Below are 22,396 nucleotides of genomic sequence, written 5' to 3' on the forward strand. Positions count from 1 at the left end.
TCTGATATTGAGAAGGCTATCTACACTTACAGTGAAAATGTGCTTAATTCATTAGACAAAAGATTGCAGGCAAGTGGTATATTTTGTGATATGTCAAAGGCATTTGACTGTGTAAATCACAATATCCTTTTAAGTAAACTAGAATATTATAGTGTAACAGGAAATGCTGCAAAATGGTTCAAATCTTATATCTCTGGCAGGAAACAAAGGGTGTTATTAGGAAAGAGACATGTATCAAGCTATCAGGCATCATCCAACTGGGAACTAATTACATGTGGGGTCCCACAAGGTTCCATTTTGGGGCCCTTACTTTTTCTTGTGTATATCAATGACCTTTCATCAGTAACATTACCAGATGCCAAGTTTGTTTTGTTTGCCAATGATACAAACATTGCAATAAATAGCAAATAAATTGTAGTCTTAGAAAGATCAGCCAATAAAATATTTGTGGACATTAATCACTGGTTCCTAACCAATTCTTTGTCACTAAACTTTGAAAAAACACACTACATGCAGTTCAGAACTCGTAAGGGGTGTCCCAAGAGTATATGTCTAACATACAATGACAAGAAGATGGAAGAAGTGAACAGTGTTAAATTCTTGGGATTACTGCTTGATAATAAATTCAACTGGGAGGAGCACACCACAGAACTGCTGAAGCGTCTTAACAAATCTCTGTTTGCAATGCGAATTTTGTCAGACATAGGGGATATAAAAATGAAAAAGCTGGCATACTATGCTTACTTTCATTCCATAATGTCATATGGGATTATTTTTTGGGGTAATTCATCAAGCCAAGCTAAAGTTTTCCGGGCACAAAAACGTGCAGTAAGAATTATATGTGGTGTGAACTCAAGAACATCCTGCAGAAGCCTGTTTAGGGAACTAGGGATACTAACTACTGCTTTCCAATATATTTATTCCTTAATGAAATTTGTTATTTAAAATATATCACTTTTTCAAACCAACAGCTCAATTCATGGAATCAATACTAGAAATAAGAATAATCTTCACAAGAATTTAAAGTCACTTAGTCTTGTACAAAAAGGTGTGCATTATTCAGGAACACACATTTTCAATAACTTGCCAGCAGCCATAAAAAGCTTAACAATCAATGAAATTCAGTTTAAGAGAAGCCTAAAGAATTTATTGGTGGCCACCTCCTTCTACTCCATTGATGAATTTCTTAGTAAAACCAACTGATTTGTATATAAGTGCAACATAACTTCTGCACAATTTCAGCGCAGTAATGCGTTCATTGAAAATTTGTGTGTGTGTAAGTATAATCTAACTTCTGCACCATTTCAGTGCAGTAATGTGTTCATTGTAAATAAGTATTACAGTAGTTGTATTACATGTTTATTACCTTATAAATAAATAAAAAACTTTTTTATTTTAAATTCAGTGCATTAGTATTAGCACTGTTATCCTTCTCTAGATTTGTAAGTTTCAGATGTTATTAAAACAGATTGTCTTCATAAGGGAACTATGCACGAAATGTTTAAGTCTATTTTAAAGACTACACGAATGTAGCGGTTATGTCCCATTTAAATACGTCAACCATAAAACTCAACCCTTTCTACACTGCTGTGTGACCTGTCTCCAAGGCAAAAAGGAAAGACATGATGACCTCCCGTACATCCCTCCAGTGCACCAATGCTGTTTTCAACCAACTGACTATTGCACGTTATGCTCAGGAATCTGCACCTGGATATGTTAACCCTTTGGGAGAGGAAGATGATGTGGACGGTGAAAACCAGTAAACAGACATGCTCCACCATGAATTCTCTTGGAAAACGAGTAGTACAAGAAAAACGCTTTAAGAAATTTCGACATTTAGAAACAACAATTTACTTACAATCCGTATATGAACGCACTGCTGAAATATTAGTCCGACTCTATAGATAGCATACTAGTATCAAAGAGTAATAATGCAATTATTTTACCTCAAATTGTGAGAGAAAAGTGCATAATGGAAGCAATAAGTGTAGACCCACATACACTGCATCACATTAGGTTTATGATTTACAAATAAATTACAGTTATGGAGGTTAAAAGACAGCGTATTCCTACATAGGTATTAAACTTCACCAAAACGTTTATAAGAAGAGTGGTCCACCTTACCACTTTACCTTTCACTATGAATAAATTCCTGAGGGAAAGTGATACTCCAACTTTTAAGGACTACAAGAAGGAATGTAAGGTACAAATAACTAAAATTCATATAGTAAATGTAATTATAATATTACATTTGTACATTTTATCAAATTACTCATTAACTGTTGTAAAGCACGAATTTATATTAAACGGAACGCAAAAATTTCATTTCTTAGATGTGGGAAAAATTATACAACTTTGGCTCTCATTGGCTCATATATATTAAGAGACTCGGACAATATCATACATCACCGAGAGAATGGGAGGAGAAAAGACGAAACGGAACAGAAATACTATACATATTAAAACGACATATTATTAACATAAATGTGATGTTCATTTACAAATACACAAATGATTGCAATTAAAAAAAAGAATGATTTATTCAAGAAAAAGAGGTTCACAAATTGAGCAAGGCAATAACACGCTGGTCCACCTCTGGCCCTTATGCTACCAGTTATTCGGCTTCTCATTGGCTGTACTGCCTGCCTTCATGCTTGCCAAATCACATCTTCGCCAACAAGGTGGCCAAATCTGTCCCCAATTGCGAATGTCTAGAGCATAATTGGCAGGACTCTCCAACCAGCTCAAGGGTTTGGTCATCTAACGTGCCAGAATGAGATTTTCACTCTTCAGCGGAGTGTGCACTGATGCAAAACTTGCTGACGCATTAAAACTGTGTGTCAGACAGAGACTCGAACTCGGGATCTTTGCCTTTCGCGGGAAAGTGCTCTACCGAAGGTACCGAGTTGAAGACTCGGTCCGACACACAGTTTTAATCTGCCAGGAAGTTTCACATCAACGCACACTCCGCTGCAGAGTGAAAATCACATTCTGGAAACATCCCCCAGGCTGTGGCTAAGCCATGTCTCCACAATATCTTTTCTTCGAGGTGTGCTAGTTCTGCAAGGTTTGCAGGAGAGGATCTGTTAAGTTTGGAGAGTAGGAGACGAGACACTGGCAAAAGTAAAGGTGTGAGGTGGGGGGATGAGTGAGTCGTGCTTGCGTAGCTCAGATGGTAGAGCATTTGCCCGCGAAAGGCAGAGGTCCGAGTTCGAGTCTCGGTCCGGCACACAGTTTTAATCCGCCAGAAGTTTCATCTAACGTGCCAGTTGGACAGAATTTGGCGCATGATATATCGCAGGTGGAGATCCAAAAATTCCATCAATCAGTGCCAAGATGAGTAACTGCTTTCATAAAGGGCAGAGGTGGACGAACGCATTGCAGACTTGCTCAACTTGCGAAGCTCTTTCTCTTCAATAATTCATGAAATATATCTGAAATTGTAATCATTTTATTTATGACGTGTACATCAGATCTAATGATTTCCATCCCTTTTGTATAATTCCTTTGTGATGTGTCTTTTGTCTTGTCTTAGACTGTATGTTAAGTGTGAAAAATCTGAAATGTGTAGTTGAGTGTGAAGAATGTAAATTGTAACTGTAAATTATAGCTTGGGATTAATACCACCTGAAAATGTAAGTGTAATTTATAATGGAGGTGAATTCACGTACTCACATATAAATAATTCTTCCTAATCGACTGGACGCAACTTTGTCTTCACAAAGATTTGTTCTCACTATCTTGAGTTCTTCTGATTTCAGTAATAATGTAGACTTCATGAGAGTGCATGACAAAAGGTTAAGGGACACGAAAAATTAACAATTTAAATAATTTAACTTCTTTCTCACTGTCTGTCACCACGTGTTCATCTATATTCGTGATCAACAAATAACCATCATAATTGATCATATAGTAAAAATGTAGATTGTAATTAATTTTAGCGTAAACATGAAAAATGTAAAACTATGGAATTTGATTTTAAAAAATTAGCCATGTGATGTGCAGAAACATTGTACATTTAACCTCAGAATATCCAACTTGAGCATCTGTATATGTAATAGGTTTTGCTGAGCAGTATACGTAATTGTATGCAGTGAAGGAAGTGTGTCTAGCCTTTTTATGTGGTGTAGTAAAATTTTTATAAAAAAGTTTGTCTAGAGTATTTTTGTGTGACTTTCACGCGGTAATACACTATGGTGTTTGAACTTGATGCAAGTAAGCATTACTGAGAGACAGCTCGAATTTTACGTAATATTAGTTGGAATTGACATATGTCATTTCCTAGCGAATGGTTGGACATGAAATGAAACACTCAAGCCTGCCGGCATGAGCTCTCTATCTCTCTTTCTTTCTCCCTCCCTCCCTCTCTCTCTTCCCCCCTCTGTCTTCCCCCCCTCTCTCTCTTTTTCCCTCACTCTCTCTCTCTCTCTTTCCCCCTCTCCCCCTCTATCTTTCCCTCTCTGTGTCTCTTTCCTTCTCTGTCTCTCTATTTCCCCCCCTCTCTTTTTCCCTCTGTCTCCGCCCCCCCCCTCTCTCTCTCTCTCTCTCTCTCTCTCTCTCTTATGGCCATCGGACCAGCAATGAAGCTCGTAATATGTTTCTCAGGCGTATGTGTGTGCGTGTGCGTGTGTGTGTGTGTGTGTGTGTGTGTGTGTGTGTGTGTATATCTGTGTGTGTTTGTGGTGGCAACTCTTTACACAATTCAGGTGAAAATATTTCGGAAATACTGTAGCACTGATAATACTTTCTACAAGTTACATAATTAAAGTGAAGTGACGTTTTTTCTTTAACATGACGTCATTTTAGGCAATTATAGTGAGGCTACGTATTTTTTCGATGAGGACATACCTTATATCTTTGAAACTCACGCCATTTTACGCAATTCCAGTGAAGCTTAAGTAGTCTGAAAACTACATTACGACTGGCTGTCTCATTTTAATATGATTGCCTGAAGAGAAGAGAGGTGGCAAGAGGAGGGGAAGTGGTTAGGAGGTTAGACAGTACGAAGCACAACTGGGCTAGTTCTACCATCTTCTATTTTTAAATTTCCACCACAACCACCTTGAATCCTTTAAATTTACCACCACCGCCATCGGGCATTTTTTAGTTTCCCGCCACTGCCATACTCCATTTTTAAAAATGTCCCACCATCGCTGCCGACAACTTTAAAATTTCGCACCGCCACCGTCTTAGATATTTAGCGACTGTAGCTGCTTCAACTGAGGATCAAAGATTTGGTAGCCATACTACTGTCGTGACAAGTGTGTCTTCTCTTCAACGCCATGTGTGAAATGCCTTAGAAATTCCATTGTGTCGTATTGTCCTTCTTCAATTCATAAGAAGACATATTTCCGACAAGTCTGCGGTTTGCATTCTGCTAAATGGTGCGATATCGTTTTATCTTAACTGTTGACAAAGTTGATTCCTGTGGAGTCGATGTCTGGATAAACAGTTCGCTGTAATTATTTCACTGAAATGTAGAAGTATAGAAATTGCAAATCTACATTTTACAAGAAGTAAAATAACACCAAGACTTCTTAAAATACTGTTTTATTAAAGGAGTAACGTCACTGTGGGATAAAGTTAGCTACTTACTGAATGCGATGATGATGATGATGATGTTTGGTTTGTGGGGGACTCAACTGCGTGGTTATCAGCGCCCGTACAATTACCCAATCTTTGCTCAGTCCAATTTCGCCACTTTCCTGGATGATGATGAAATGATGAGGACAACACAAACACCCAGTCATCTCGAGGCAGGTGAAAATCCCTGACCCCGCCGGGAATCGAACCCGGGACCCCGTGCTCGGGAAGCGAGAACGCTACCGCGAGACCACGAGCGGCGGACACTTACTGAATGCATTCCCCATTATAAGGCTAATTTTAGTAAGACAACCATTATCATGTCGACGTAATATCCAAAACTGAAAAAAATTTCTTAGCTTATTATCTTAGTTAAACAGTGGAATACATTAGTTAAGAACCTCGTGGTATTTCAGGATGATTAATCGGCGCACGACTGCTCATGTAAGCTGCTTCATTAATTTCTCTTAAATAATTACTATTAAAAACAGTCTTGATCACGATTTATTTAACAAGGTGACCGGTTTCGACCACTACTGTGGTCATCTTCAGACCATTGAGTAGGAACCCCTTTCTGTTGTAGAATCACAATTCTCCAACAGAAAGGGGTTCCTACTCAATGGTCTGAAGATGACCACAGTAGTGGTCGAAACCGGTCACCTTGTTAAATAAATCGTGATCAAGACTGTTTTTAATAGTAATTATTTACAAGACATTGATCACTGCTGTTCCCGTAATGCATTCAAAAGTAATTAATTTCTCTGTCGAGCCGGTGAGTAATTATTCCTTCCGACAGACTGGTGCAGATTTTCCGACTAATTGCTAACGCTCGAAACTACATAAAATTATGCTGAAACTGTAGTCTTCACGTCGACGCGTTGTTGACAGTTTCGGACACGTCTGATAAGTTAATTATTGTTCCTGCGTAACGTAGATGAACTTCAGCTTAAAGGCCTCTTACTTATGCTTGTCTGGACGACCATTTACCACAGTGGGCGCTAGGTAACTGTTGTTCATTTTTACGCATTGACTGTACTTTTATTTAGCGAAGAGCTCAGAAAATTTGGGTGAACAAGTAAAACAGATCGTTGTAGTTCAGAAAGGAAAGCTGTAATAGGGAGCTAAACAAAATCAGTCTTTATTTCGAAAGGTTCTGAATAATACTTCCCTTCTTGTCAGCAAGGCTGTGAGTTGCATATTTAGGTTCAAAGAGAAACATAGGAAAGCCACTTGAGAGAAAGTACCCTTCGAACAACACAATAAAATGTAAACACACCACAGAAAACCACAAATAAAGTGCAGTTGTGCGTTAGACGTCACTTTTACCACACACATTATTTTTACCCAAGACTGGTAAAACTTCGCCGACTCGGTGTTGCATGATAAATATAAAAATTGCTTGTAAAAGGACTGAACCACAAGCTGAAGAAACAAACAGATGAAGAATACACTGAAACTTCATAGTTACATTATGATACATCAATGTGAAAATGAAACAAGAAAGATGCATACAGTGTGGACATTAATAAAACCGACAAACTGAACGGAAGAATTCCTGACTGGAAATGGAAGAAAAAAGGTCCTAAGAACATATATCCGGAAATGCAAGATGCGCGTGCAACGACAACAAATTGTCCTGGAACACTGTACAGAGCTTCATAGCATCCACGTGACGACAGATGTTCTAAATGGCCTCCATAGGATGCAATGGACGCGTTCGCACGATGCATCGTGCATTGCCGCAGTCCTTCGCACGTTCGGACCTCTCTCAGTATAGCGTCACAGGCATCGTGAACACGCTGTTGAAGCGTCTGCACATCAGGAATTGGTTCTGCATACACAACGCTTTTCAAATGACCCCAGTCGTAGATAACCAGGGGTTTAAGACCAGTGATCTAACAGGCCCTACGCTTCCTGTGCAACATCCGGGGAAGCTATTGCTGAGGAGTGGGCGAATTGTAATGCGAAAGTGGTGTAGTCCTCCGAATCTGTATATGCACATTCCGCCACCTCCTTGCTCATTCTGTAACTTCCCCCTCACTTACCGACCTTAATGACAGTGAAAAATGAAACCGCATGTACCTAATGGGAGTTTTGGAAAAGCAATCGTCAAATAAGTTAACCTGTCGGTAAAGAGGGAGGAAAGGGTTACATCAAAATGAAAGGAAATGTGCTAATGAAACTGGTGGAAATTAATTTTGAAAAGGGGTACATTAATAAAGAAAGTAAATGTGCAGCCGTTACGTTAACAATTAACTAGCGGTAATTAGGTATTTGAGATTTGGGGGAAATCACAGTCGCCAGTCCTAAGGACAATTACTATAGTAACTGAAAAAGAAAGGTTATTACACATATAATTAGCACTAGAAGCTTGGCAACTGAAGGTTGACACGTGTAGTGTGAAAACTGAAAGTTTGTCAGAAGTAATAAATTTTGCTACACTCTGACTTAATTTAGCAAAAGAATTAATAAAACAGGAAAATCGAAAGTTAATTTAGTGACTGAAGTTAATAGTGAGCTTTCTTTCTGAAGCACATCGAAATTCAGTAAAACACGGTTAGTCTTAGACTACCTCAACAATCATTTCAAAAGCTACTTGAATCTACGCAATTTAGAAATAAGAGATTTAACTTTGAACTTGAATTAAATGATTCTGAACAATTAACAATAGTAAAATTTAGTACGTACCAAGCTGAACTGCAGTCACAGGTAAGCTAAAATACGGTAACAAAGCTCGCACTCTTAATTCGTGCTTGTGTAATCTGAATATTGTAGCCAGCTATTAATGCCATAATTGAACTCTGAAATTAAAGCAGTGAAAACGAGTTAGCTAAATTACTTTAATGCTGGCGTTTAAATTTCAACGACACTCGGGTTCATTTCGGAAAAGGAAGGGACTCTGCTTGGTAATGCAATTGGGACAATGAGCAACAAACGTTCATGCTAAGTTGCTGTAATTATAGTGACGAAAATGGAACAGTTTGAAAAGCTGAGGTCTGCCATACAGTTCTAAAACTTTACGTGCGTCCAGTCTTCCTTGTCGGTTGATTGAAGGTTTGAAGCCGTCGGTCGAGGAGGTGGCGACAGTCACTCATTGTCGGCCGTCGCTGTTGCAGAAGCTGGATGTTGGCGCGCCTTCTTCTCGACACGGTTACCAGACGAAACGGGCTCTTGATGTGCACTAGTTAATGTTTCCCGTCCGCGACACCATGTCAGAAACTATCATCGCAAGTCGAGCGCAATTACATGCTGCCAAACCCCGAAAGCGCGACAACTCGTGGGAGCGTCACACAACACACCTGCTCCACTCGCTACTCCCGCCACACTCCTTCTGCTCAGCCCGCGCTCCACGCGGCAGAGTTAACAGTACTAAAGATCCTACACACTTTGATTCTTCACACGACCTATCGATGTAATCGTTCGATAGCGTAGTTTTCCCTAGGCAAGACCCAGCGTAAAAATACAAATAATATTCACGAAACAAACCAATTATACATCGACATAAATGTATAAATATATATATACCAACAGTATAACAATTACAATATACAAAGAGACAGAAATGTCATATCTTGAGGTAACAAAGCAAGGAAAAAAAATAATAGTACAATAGATGGAAATAGGAGGATATGCATTTCCGGCGTTACACGTGCCCCACATTGTCTGAGGATGTTCGTGTAATGTAAACAGACTCAGAAAATGTCCCAAAGAAGAAACAGCGGAAATGCATATGCTCAAAACATCAAAAAAATTTAGCATTCGTCTAATTAACCATAAACCAATTTTTAAGACAATAATAATTGAGTGGAGACACTCCTAATCTTATTCCACTCTGTCATCTTGCACAAAATAAAACAGGTTGACAACATATCAAAATTCATAGAAAACATAGAAAATGGTTTAGCTTTTCCAAAATCATTAAAATTCGTAACACTATAAGAAATGGAATACTATTTGCAAAATTGATCAGAGTACATGGTCATAAAAAACAGGTATATCAAAATACGCAAACTAATGATTAATTACATAGAATACACATTTTTATGTAACCTTTTCATAATTAATTTTCTCGTTATGTCCAATTAACGCTAAACAAGAAAATAATATACAGCAGATCGAAAAAAACAGAAATATTGACAGCAGAATTCTTTCACATCAGCTGTCCGGGAAGAAAAGCAACTCCACATTCCGTACTCGCGAGTACAAAGAATGCCGACAGCGGCACAAGAGCCGACAGCGACACAAGAGCCGACAGCGACTCAGCCTTGCCAGTATTGTTGCGCCCGCCTGTGCGGCACGCTTGATCTCACTCGCCCTTGTAACGGCGTTTCCAGAACGTCCGTTTCATTGAATTCTTTCGGAAAAACTCACTCCCGAGTAATCTCAAGGAGTCCATAAACACTATCACAGCGGATAACTCAACACTGTCCATCATGACACGCATGTACTAGCCTGAAACTTAAAACAGCGTCTAAGTACATCGGCAATAACTAATAAAACACACATTATGAAATCTTAAGGCTATTTACAAAATCATATTTACATTCCTTAATCTACTGTGACTCAGCTGAAAACTTAAACTAGCAGCTTGGATTTTTCAGTTGATTAGATCATGATTAAAGTGATTAAAATTAAATTGATTAATCAAAATTAATTACTTATTAATTACAACTTCTTTAATGACCTTGGTCAGTCAAAAACATGGTAATCTAGCAAATCGTTAAATCTTACACTCCATTTTACATACTGTACAAATTACCCATTGTGTGGTATTAATCGATCCTAGGTTGGTACAATTTCAAGTCTACAATATTCCGTATACCTAATCGTTTTGCAGAGCTTGGATACTCTAAGCAATAAGCATTTGTGTGAGGAATACCAATGACTTTATATAGTCCATTATAAACAAACTTAAATTTAGAGATTTCATGGTCTATCTCGCTCGATTTCTCATGAGCTTTTACAAGTTCTAAGTCTCCGATTGCAAACTTAGCAAAACGCGCTTTAGCGTCATGACGACGTATGCGAGCGTCGGCTTTTAGCTTCATTACTTCTCGCAAACTATCTTTTTTCACACCAATACTAATGTCAATCCGTGGAAGGAATTTGATTATCTCTTCCAATTCACTTTCTACACTTTTGTCACTGCCGAAATTCCTCACGTTACGGCAGTTCAAATTCATTCCTACGTCAATGTCATCCGGCCAGTTAACAATGTGTATAGGCTGGTATTACTTATGCACACCGTCTCCTGCCTCGTCAAAACTAACTACTATCGTTTTATCTTGTGACGTACATGTCAAAGTTTTGCTTTCGCAATTAATCACTGCACGGTACTTTAATAGCCAATCTAACCCGATAATTACTTCCGTAGTTAAGTCTGGCACGACGACAAACTCTTGTTCAAATCGTGCCCCACATATCTCGAAGTGGACAAAAATCTGTTTTGTGACCAGTTTACTGGCCTTCCCAGTAGCACCGACAATTTTCACTCCTCTTACTGGCATAACTACGATGCCAGGTCTGTCTTTCAGTAACTGAAATATTTTTCCAGATACAGCACTCAATTCTGCACCGGTGTCAATCAACACGTTTAGTTGTAGGTCGTGCATATTAACAGACACTACTATCTGTCTACACTTGTCCTCGACTGTTTCTTTATTTTCCCACAGTAAATCCTCGTCTATATCCAGGTCATTCCAGAAAAAACCATCCGGCTTTGATCCTAAATCCGGCTTATCTGGCGGCTTTTTCAGCCTCTGTTCACATACAGTTTTAATTTCAACACGTTTGTCCTGAGGCTTAGTCTGTAGCTTCGCCTCCAATACCGAAACCTTTTCCTGTAACTCGTCAACTAGTGAGTGTTGCTTTGCTATCAATTCACTAATCGTCACCTTCGTTGATTCCACTTTGGTCAGATTAATCTCATCTGCCAATCTACCTGGAGGAATGTGCCCAGTATTATCTGCAATTACTTCCTCTGGATCTGCGCAACCCACACTGCTACCGTCTGACCGTATAACGTCAGCTCTAACCTCATACACGCTGTAATCTACGTGCTTTTCTACCAATCGTGTCCGGCTATCGCTAAAATTTTCGTAATCTTTCTCCTTAATACTCTCGCAATGTTTAAACTGGAGGTTTGCGTCGGATGGGTCGGTTACTTCTACCACTGAAACTTTCGGTAAGGTCTGCCGGTTAGGGCCAGAACTTTCCGTTACTACTTCAACATCTAACTCCTGCGGGACGAAACACGACGAATCTTGCTCGTGCTCCCCATTAACATCAACTATTTCTAGTAACTTTCTATCACTTCACAAACACTATCTTCCTGCGGGACGAGACGCGGCAAATACTGCACGCGCTCCCCATAAACACTTCTCCCATACAGACCCCTATAACCTCTTAGTTCGTCGTATAAGCGACCGAACTGCCTTAACCAGACCTCATCCCTCTCTGCATCAACTCGCTCGATGACGGACGTCTTATCCGACATCTGATCTTCTCTCAACACTTGCGAATCATTCTTAAACTCAATCTCCAGTTCCGCTGTGGGTATTACAGCTGCCACATTATAATCGATTTCCGGAACACTACTTAAATTGTTCTCACTGACAGTGAATGTATTTTCTACTGCCGTGTATACAGCTGATCTACTTCTTGTGGGCGCACTCCTTTCTCTTAACACTGGCACACTCTCCCGCCGTTGATTATTCCACACGGAATTTTCACAACGACGACACCTGGGTTTTCTCCTGTTATTGGGCCGCCAAAATTTCTCCACGCCCGGTCGGCCCCTCACCGGCGCGGCTAATGGTTTCCCTGTCTCGTCCCAGCAGATACGGTCCCCGAATGCTGCTGAAGCGGCTGATCACACCCTCTGGCGTTATTACTATTCTGTGAGGCCCATATCACGTTAGTACGATACTGGTTTCCGTCATTCCTGTTATTATTTGCATTGTACCGATTGTTATTACGATCCGAACCATTACTGTTATTGCTGCCATGGTCGCGGTATGCATTGTTTCCATGGTTATCGTTGTTGTGGTTGCTGTGGTACCCGTTGTTACTACGGCCTGTACCACTGTCGCGATTATTGCGCCAATTGTCCTCGTCCTCCACTCTTTCCAGGAAATCATTTATTGTCCTGTAATTGCTTCCTACGTAGCGTTTTGTGTCATCTGGAAGCTTCCTGTAGAGTTCCCAGACTATTTCGGATTCCGTGCGGCGATCACGCAAATATTCCAACCTGCGGATCCAGCCCTCACAAAACTCCTTCATCGAACCGCGAGAATTCGCATCGAAAGGCCTCGATACGACAAATTCACGCCAGGCGCTTTGCTGTTTTTGCTCTGACCAGTATTCAGCCAGAAACAAATTTTTAAACTCGTCAAAAGTCAGGTTCGTAATGTTGAGGTTTAAGCCCCAACGCTTGGCATCACCAGCCAGCACATCAATAACCGCATTAATTTTTCTCTCATTAGTCCATGATCTGGGTAAAACTCTTTCACAATTTTTAATGAAATCCGTCGCGTGTATACCGCCTTTTTTCAAGGGGTCGAACCGCTCCTCTTTCGTCAACAATTCCCAACTATGTGCACAGATTGGCACATAGCTCTGTTTTTCGTCAAGTTTCTTTTCTAATTCCGACACTCTCGTAATTACTTGGCAAGTGGTTGTCGCAAGCGTTTCCACTTCCCTCTTTTTCTCTTCGCAGGTATTAGCCTGCTCCCTCACTTTAGTGTCTACTTCGGACACTAAAGCCTTTAAAGTTTCCACCTTCTATTGATCCTCTTTTTTCACTAATTGAATTTGTTCCGTCACCTTATTCTCGATGATCGGAGCAACTGCTTCTCCTACACTTTTCTCGATTCTGCTAATTTCGGAATCAAAACGAGTATTTATGCTCGCAATTTCCGCCTGAACGCATATCATTTCCTGTTTAAGATTACCGATTTCGGTATTAATTACAACAATATCTTCTTTGATTTTATCAACTTTTGTATTAACAACTCCAACATTGTTGTTAACAACATTAATAGCTTTGTTCTGATTGTCTAGCTTTCGTTCAATTTTTTCAGACTGAGCTTCTTGCTTGGCAGCCTGAGCTTCTTGCTTGGCAGACAGAGCTTTAATTTCTGCCGATTGACTCTTGATTTCATTAATCAAAACAATCAATAAATCAGTTAAATTCCCGGAGACTACTGGGGTACAGATTTGATTTTCGCTTCCGATTCCGAAACATTTTCTAAAGTTTGGAATTCCATTTCTGCTCTTTGTTGCGTTTCGGCGGTCGCGTCTTTCATGCTAGCCGCCTGCCCCTGAACAATGGGAACCGCCGTGCGCGTTTCCCACTGTTCGACCGATTGTTGATTTTGGCAATTGTTGCCTTCACTCACTTTAATAATTTTCAATATAAATGCCAAATCTCAAATATAATTAGGATTACTCCCACTACTTATTCTCGCTGACGTAACGGCCTGTACGTAACCAGTACTTTGTTACGAGATTTGCACAATGCAAAATTCGTGTCCAGAATTACTTAAAGTAATATAGCTAACTCGTTTTCACTGCTTTAATTTCAAAGTTCAATTATGGCATTAATAGCTGGCTACAATATTCAGATTACACAAGCACGAATTAAGAGTGCGAGCTTTGTTACCGTATTTTAGCTTACCTGTGACTGCAGCTCAGCTTGGTACGTACTAAATTTTACTATTGTTAATTGTTCAGAATCATTTAATTCAAGTTCAAAGTTAAATCTCTTATTTCTATATTGCGTAGATTCAAGTAGCTTTTGAAATGATTGTTGAGGTAGTCTAAGACTAACCGTGTTTTACTGAATTTCGATGTGCTTCAGAAAGAAAGCTCACTATTAACTTCAGTCACTAAATTAACTTTCGATTTTCCTGTTTTATTAATTCTTTTGCTAAATTAAGTCAGAGTGTAGCAAAATTTATTACTTCTGACAAACTTTCAGTTTTCACACTACACGTGTCAACCTTCAGTTGCCACGCTTCTAGTGCTAATTGTATGTGTAATAACCTTTCTTTTTCAGTTACTATAGTAATTGTCCTTAGGACTGGCGACCGTGATTTCCCCCAAATCTCAAATACCTAATTACCGCTAGTGAATTGTTAACGTAACGGCTGCACATTTACTTTCTTTATTAACTTTACCCCTTTTCAAAATTAATTTCCACCAGTTTCATTAGCACATTTCCTTTCATTTAGATGTAACCCTTTCCTCCCTCTTTACCGACAGGTTAACTTCGGTGACGATTGCTTTTCCAAAACTTCCATTAGGTACACGCGGTTTCATTTTTCACTGTCATTAAGGTCGGTAAGTGAGGGGGAGGTTACACGTGGCGACCTGGTGACAGGACAATCTTTAGATCTGAGGTTGTTTGAATTTCAACGACACTCGGGTTCATTTCGGAAAAGGAAGGGACTCTGCTTGGTAATGCAATTGGGACAATGAGCAACAAACGTTCATGCTAAGTTGCTGTAATTATAGTGACGAAAATGGAACAGTTTGAAAAGCTGAGGTCTGCCATACAGTTCTAAAACTTTACGTGCGTCCTGTCTTCCTTGTCGGTTGATTGAAGGTTTGAAGCCGTCGGTCGAGGAGGTGGCGACAGTCACTCATTGTCGGCCGTCGCTGTTGCAGAAGCTGGATGTTGGCGCGTCTTCTTCTCGACACGGTCACCAGACGAAACGGGCTCTTGATGTGCGCTAGTTAATGTTTCCCGTCCGCGACACCATGTCAGAAACTATCATCGCAAGTCGAGCGCAATTACATGCTGCCAAACCCCGAAAGCGCGGCAACTCGCGGGAGCGTCACACAACACACCTGCTCCACTCGCTACTCCCGCCACACTCCTTCTGCTCAGCCCGCGCTCCACGCGGCAGAGTTAACACTACCAAAGATCCTACACACTTTGATTCTTCACACGACCTATCGATGTAATCGTTCGATAGCGTAGTTTTCCCTAGGCAAGACCCAGCGTAAAAATACAAATAATATTCACGAAACAAACCAATTATACATCGACATAAATGTATAAATATATATATATACCAACAGTATAACAATTACAATATACAAAGAGACAGAAATGTCATATCTTGAGGTAACAAAGCAAGGAAAAAAAATAATAGTACAATAGATGGAAATAGGAGGATATGCATTTCCGGCGTTACAATTCGTCTGTATGAAAGTACCCGTGGTCACACAAACGTCAAAAAAGGACTTGAGATGTTGTGCGATGTGCTTGGTGTCTGTGAGGGTATTTGTATTGGTGTAGCCATGTTGCTAGTTTGTGACACGTGACTCTTGTAAAAGTTTTGTAAAAGTCTTAACGTTAGAGCTTGGTCAGTCTATGAATTATGTCCTAAATTCTTGAGTCTGAGGGTAGATGGAATCCTTCTTGGAGTATCATATAGAAGATACTGTGCAGAAACCGAATTCTACTATCTTCTCTATAAAATTAATCTTCACAGTCTGTGTCAAACGCGAAACCACCTTTACTTCCATTACCTTCACTCTGTTACCTGGTATCATATTGTATTTCGGGGGCACTCTGCGCAATCACCAAGAAGGTTACCAGCTCAAGAGAGAGCGATCAAACTGGTCGGCTGCGACAGTTCGTGAACTTTTTGTTCCTGAACTGTAGACATATTACATCATAAGATTTATTGTTGACATTATTGTCTCATTCAGAAGCAACTCAAACACTTCATATAGTGATCACTAGACGGAAAAACTAACTTCACTTGGATAATACTTCCTTGAGGTATGTACAAAAAGGTATGCCTATTCAGCATGTATCATTTCCAACAGATTTCCAGCGGAATTAAAAAAAGTAATACTAAACCCGAAGTATTTAAATCCAAGTTGAAAAGTATCCTTGTGGCGCACTCATTTTATTCTATACAAGAGTTGCCCACAGTAGTTGAGAAGTTTTCTCTGTAGTGTTTCATTTACTCGTATACTCTGTCACCGCGGTCTTTCAGACCGGTAATTGAAGTTAATACTGGCTGTGAAAGCCTACACTGTATAATTCACTTTCTTGTGTTTTTTAATTCTTTCGATTACAAATTTTCTAATCTGCAATCTGTAATGTAACGACGCATTTTGTAACCAAGTAACTCTGGCTCTCCTGATCCTGAAAGATAAATAAATAAACACATTTGCTGCGAAATACGTGGAAAGAAGGTCACGTTACGATGTTTCGACTGATATCCATCGATCGATCTTATCACGTACCGTAAAGTTCCTGATGCTTCATTACCGTTTACAAAATCTACACTAAGCGCACCAGCGACAGTGGGAATGTCTGCCCTAAAGAATATTTTAACCTATAGTAATAAAATGGATGTTATGATAATAGTTGAATGTTCTATTTAAAGGTGTCGCTGTTACAGCATCATGGCCGTGACTGATAGCTCGCTGCCAGAAAAAGTCATGAATGTCGTACAAATGTCTGTCAACATTTTTATCTTAAGGAACTCTGCGGATAGAATTTAACAACCTTAGCCAGGGAGCAGAATATTTTCGAGACCACCACCCTGGGAGCTATCCAGTGTCATGATCAGACAACGTAGTCATTTTACTGGGAGTTTGATTCTCGTTAGCTTGTTTCGAAGTAAAGATAATTGTACTAAAATACAGTGAAAAAGAATTTACAAGTGAAGCGCTTTTTTAGTTATAGGGCTGACTCCTGTAGGCTGAACAGAGACGCTTGATAGGAAACTTTTGCTTCCAGGGTGCAATTTTTCTCGATTTAATGGTTCGTGACCAGCGTTGCACTCAGGACAACCCTGTAAGGAGTTCGTTAGATCTAAGCGTTCACGACCCAAACATTTCGTTCATTTTCTACTCCAGCATATGTAAACTATGTGTTTTGCCGCCAATCTGTTGCAAGGCCCATCACACAAATATCCAAGAATATCCGATAAGGAGCGGAAACTGACAGAAATGAAGTCAGTGTTTTTGGACATTGATTGAGCTTTTTGAGGCCTGTGTTGCCGTACGAGTGACAGCACGCTTTCTTGTCACATGTATTACAGTGAAATGTACCTGTATTCAGGACCCCATGATAATCCTGTGAGATGATACAACGGGGATAGTAAGCTTCAGATACAGATCATCAATATTAATGCGTATACATGAAACGAGCTTGCAGAAGATCGCGAATGCTGATGCCAAGTAGTGATAAGGCTTTTGGTGCCATTGAAAAAAATATCAGGCACATAAAGACTACTGGACACGGAGAATGAATGTTCGGTAACCTCTAAGATAGTTACCCCACATTTCAGAACGGTTATCGCTTGATTATCGAGTGCGCCTTGTGAAAATCAATTGAACATTTTTGCGTCTGAGAGTTTTCACTCCCCATTTCGGTCTATTCTGCGTCAATGGTTGGGACTGAAATTCTGAATGTGAGGAGCACCAACTTTTACCGTCACTTTCCAACTTTCATACGCGTACGGAAAGGGATAGCCCTTGTTTTCCCTATTTCTTTCCCGACCTCCTGTTTTACTGTGGAAGAACCTATTCCGATTTCTCTAACTTCTCTTCAGTTTCCAGTGATTCTCGTTTAGACGGAGTGAAATAGAGAAATAGCTTTGGAATCATATTTTTTCATATTTTTAGTATATATTTTCCAGTTAATTTTTTTCTGTATTTCTTTTTCTGTATTTCTTTTCCTGTACGGACACGATATGTACGTCTCTCACTATGTACCATTTTCTTATTTTATATACCGGTACTCAACAGTAAATATTAGTCGATCTGAAGAGCTCGATACGGGAACTTTGTTTTACGAAAGGTTTAAATTTTTGTCTATTTCGGATTCCGACAAATAATAACATAAATCGTCTTCAACATTGGCTGTTTACAGGTGGTTTATATCAAGTTTCCAAATTTAATTTGCTGCATGACCTTTTCCCATGTTATCCAAATAACAATCTGTTTCACAACGTAAATAAACTCAATGTCAGTGTATCCACAATTCCGAATATGGACAACCATCAGATGTATAATGAAATGCCGACAGTGAATATTTGTTGCTAACCGGACCTCGAACTCCGATTTCCCGCTCATCGCGAGCTGTCACCTCACCATTTGGCTATACGTGCACGACTCACGGGCAGACAAAAAATTCCATTCGTCTGCCATGAATCTACAACCTGGACTCATGTATATTCCCGTACAGGCCTAATGGTAAGGTGACCGCTAGCTATAAGCGGGAAATCCATTTTCGTGTCCCTTTCCAGCACAAATTTTGATTGTTGTCAGTCCATTCTACAGCTTCAAAAGGTTCAAATGGCTCTGAGCACTATGCGACTTAACTTTTGAGGTCATCAGTCGCCTAGAACTTAGGACTAATTAATCCTAGCTAACCTAAGGACATCACACACATCCATGCCCCAGGCAGGATTCGAACCTGCGACCGTAGCGGTCACTCGGTCACAGACTGTAGCGCCTAGAACCGCACGGCCACACCGGCCGGCATTCTACAGCTGATGGTTGTCCATATTCGCAACTACGAATGCATTTAATGTGTTTCCTGAAGAATGTAATTACTGCAGCACCTGTTGCTTCGGAAATGAGTGCATGTCCAAAGGAACTTCTCATCGTAATTCAGAACAACACGGGCACTTCAGTATCGTATAAATAAATTTGTTTCCTTGTTGTTATCTATGATACTGATCGAGGTCAGTGTTATCCAACGGTTTTCTATTATTCGCTTCAATTAGTGGAAACATTTCACGAAAGATTTAATCTTTAGCTACACTAATTCCCTGTGCTTTGTACGTTTTTTTATCGCAGTTGTTTACAACATTTGGAGGCACACCTCAGTCTAATTCTAGATAATTTTTTTCATTCATTGTTACGCTATCCACTTCTGTCCGTTCACAACACCTCGTTCCTTTTCACTTGCAGGGTTAATAAATGTATATCTTCATATCATTCATTACATCAGCAGCAGAAACCTTATGATCAGTTCATCCACGGCTATTGCGTTAGAGGGGAGCCGATACTGATATGAATGTGTGTGCGATACTTACCGAGATCGCCAAGTTGCCACCTGTAATCTAAGCCCTGCGTCACGCTGTCAAGTATTTCAGTTTCCTGAATTTCGCCATCCCTGGATCAAAAGTCTAAATCTCGGCCCCTGGCACTTAGCGGATCGCTATATAAGGTCGTATGGTCGCGCTACGGGGCATCTCCTCTCCAGACACCAACAGTTGAACATGATGAGGCAGGCCGTTCTGGTGCTGGCGCTCGCTGCCTGCGTGTTGGGTGAGTGGTTGTCGCAGCAGGAGATATTTTTGTCTCTGTTGTACGATGTCAGGGCAGGCAGCCATTCCTACAGCTTCTGTTGTTTTGTCTGTGTCTCTAGCTAACGTAGGGAAGTGGTGAAATAACCGAAGTAGTGTTTTCGCAGTATAGGACCTAAGTTTTCCTTTACTGTATTCTGTTCTCCTTTTTTTCCTACTTTTTTTTAAAGAGGATAATCTACGTACTTTAATGTTCTAGGATAAGATGTGTTCAGGTTATATTTGAGCAGTAAACGCATTATAAAGTTTTCAGCGTAGTGGACGTCAACGGTCTTCTCAAAGACTTACATACCGCATTTATGTAACACATTGGGAAGTTAATCCCACCTCGAAATGTTTCACATTTTGATCATAATTAACGAATTGAACAATTATTACACACTGATTACTTGACACTTCATAAGCAGAACGACAGTACCCATGTGGTCCAATTCTAGCTTTTAGCAGAAGATGAGAAGTTCAGTGGGACGGTATCCCAATGAGAGTGTTCTTAGTGGTGCCAAACGAAGAAACTTCTTTTAAAGCTAATAACTGCTGCGACAGAAGATCCCTGCGGCAGTGACCACACACCTGGTGGTAGTCCCAGCGTCATTTAGTATGTACTTGTGCGACACTTAGTGTCGACAGTTACATTCAAAGAACAATTCAGTCGGGCAGTACATCAGCTACAGTAATCCACAAAAATTTTAGACAACTTTGGCGAAGAAATGTTGATATGAATAGTGAGACGGTATTCTCACCTGGCCAAACTGATGGCTCGGCAGCGAATGAAGAGTAGATTCCTTTGTGGAGTGATCTGAGATTTGTCAAGCAGTGTAACACCATTTACTCTACAGCAGTGGTGTACGGGACACTTATCGAATTGAGTAATGAAATCCTAAACTCAGATTGGAATGTATACCGCAGAGACAGGCTGGACAGTGAAGGGGGAGGCGTGTTTATAGCGATAAGAAGTGCAATAGTATCGAAGGAAATTGACGGAGATCCGAAATGTGAAATGGTTTGGGTGAAGGTCACGGTTAAAGCAGGCTCAGACATGGTAATTGGATGTCTCTATAGGCCCCCAGGCTCAGCAGCTGTTGTGGCTGAGCACCTGAAGGATAATTTGGAAAATATTTCGAGTAGATTTCCCCACCATGTTATAGTTCTGGGTGGAGATTTTAATTTGCCGGATATAGACTGGGAGACTCAGACGTTCATAACGGGTGGCAGGGACAAACAATCCAGTGAAATTTTTTTAAGTGCTTTTTCTGAAAACTACCTTGAGCAGTTTAACAGAGAACCGACTCGTGGCGATAACATATTAGACCTTCTGGTGACAAACAGACCCGAACTATTTGAAAAAGTTAACGCAGAACAGGGAATCAGCGATCATAAAGCGGTTACGGCATCGATGATTTCAGCCGTAAATAGGAATATTAAAAAGGATAGGAAGATTTTTCTGTTTAGAAAAAGTGACAAAAAGCAGATTTCAGAGTACCTGTTGGCTCAACACAAAAGTTTTGTCTCAAGTACAGACAGTGTTGAGGATCAGTGGACAAAGTTCAAAATCGTCGTACATAATGCGTTAGATGAGTATGTGCCAAGCAAGATCGTAAGAGATGGAAAAGAGCCACCGTGGTACAACAACCGAGTTAGAAAACTGCTGCGGAAGCAAAGGGAACTTCACAGCAAACATAAACATAGCCAAAGCCTTGCAGACAAACAAAAATTACGCGAAGCGAAATGTAGTGTGAGGAGGGCTATGCGAGAGGCGTTCAATGAATTCGAAAGTAAAGTTCTATGTACTGACTTGGCAGAAAATCCTAAGAAATTTTGGTCTGATGTCAAAGCGGTAGGTGGAGCAAAACAAAATGTCCAGACACTCTGTGACCAAAATGGTACTGAAACAGAGGATGACAGACTAAAGGCCGAAATACTAAATGTCTTTTTCCAAAGTTGTTTCACAGAGGAAGATTGCACTGTAGTTCCTTCTCTAGATTGTCGCACAGATGACAAAATGGTAGATATCGAAATAGACGACAGAGGGATAGAGAAACAATTAAAATCGCTCAAAAGAGGAAAGGCCTCTGGACCTGATGGGATACCAGTTCAATTTTACACAGAGTACGCGAAGGAACTTGCCCCCCTTCTTGCAGCGGTGTACCGTAGATCTCTAGAAGAGCGTAGCGTTCCAAAAGATTGGAAAAGGGCACAGGTCATCCCCGTTTTCAAGAAGGGACGTCGAACAGATGTGCAGAGCTATAGACCTATATCTCTAACGTCGATCAGTTGTAGAATTTTGGAACACGTATTGTGTTCGAGTATAATGACTTTTCTGGAGACTAGAAATCTACTCTGTAGGAATCAGCATGGGTTTCGAAAAAGACGGTCATGTGAAACCCAGCTCGCGCTATTCGTCCACGAGACTCAGAGGGCCATAGACACGGGTTCACAGGTAGATGCCGTGTTTCTTGACTTCCGCA

At 40.3% G+C, this 22,396-nt stretch overlaps 1 protein-coding gene across 3 annotated transcripts in view; it reads left to right on the forward strand.

Moving 5' to 3' along the window:
* Positions 1 to 22,396, forward strand: part of LOC126168082 (trypsin alpha-like) — a 166,931-nt gene that overhangs the window by 24,092 nt on the left and 120,443 nt on the right. The window contains exon 1 of one of the 3 annotated variants that reach the window (XM_049920530.1): positions 19,825 to 19,893. The exons of the other annotated variants lie outside the window; for them this stretch is intronic. Within the exon in view, the coding sequence (XP_049776487.1) occupies positions 19,845 to 19,893 (49 nt within the window). The 5' untranslated portion in view covers positions 19,825 to 19,844. Of the gene's footprint in view, positions 1 to 19,824; positions 19,894 to 22,396 lie in introns of those variants that run through there. 3 annotated transcript variants of the gene reach the window in all.

The sequence above is a fragment of the Schistocerca cancellata genome, chromosome 1, assembly GCF_023864275.1.
Source record: "Schistocerca cancellata isolate TAMUIC-IGC-003103 chromosome 1, iqSchCanc2.1, whole genome shotgun sequence".
NCBI lineage: Eukaryota > Metazoa > Arthropoda > Insecta > Orthoptera > Acrididae > Schistocerca > Schistocerca cancellata.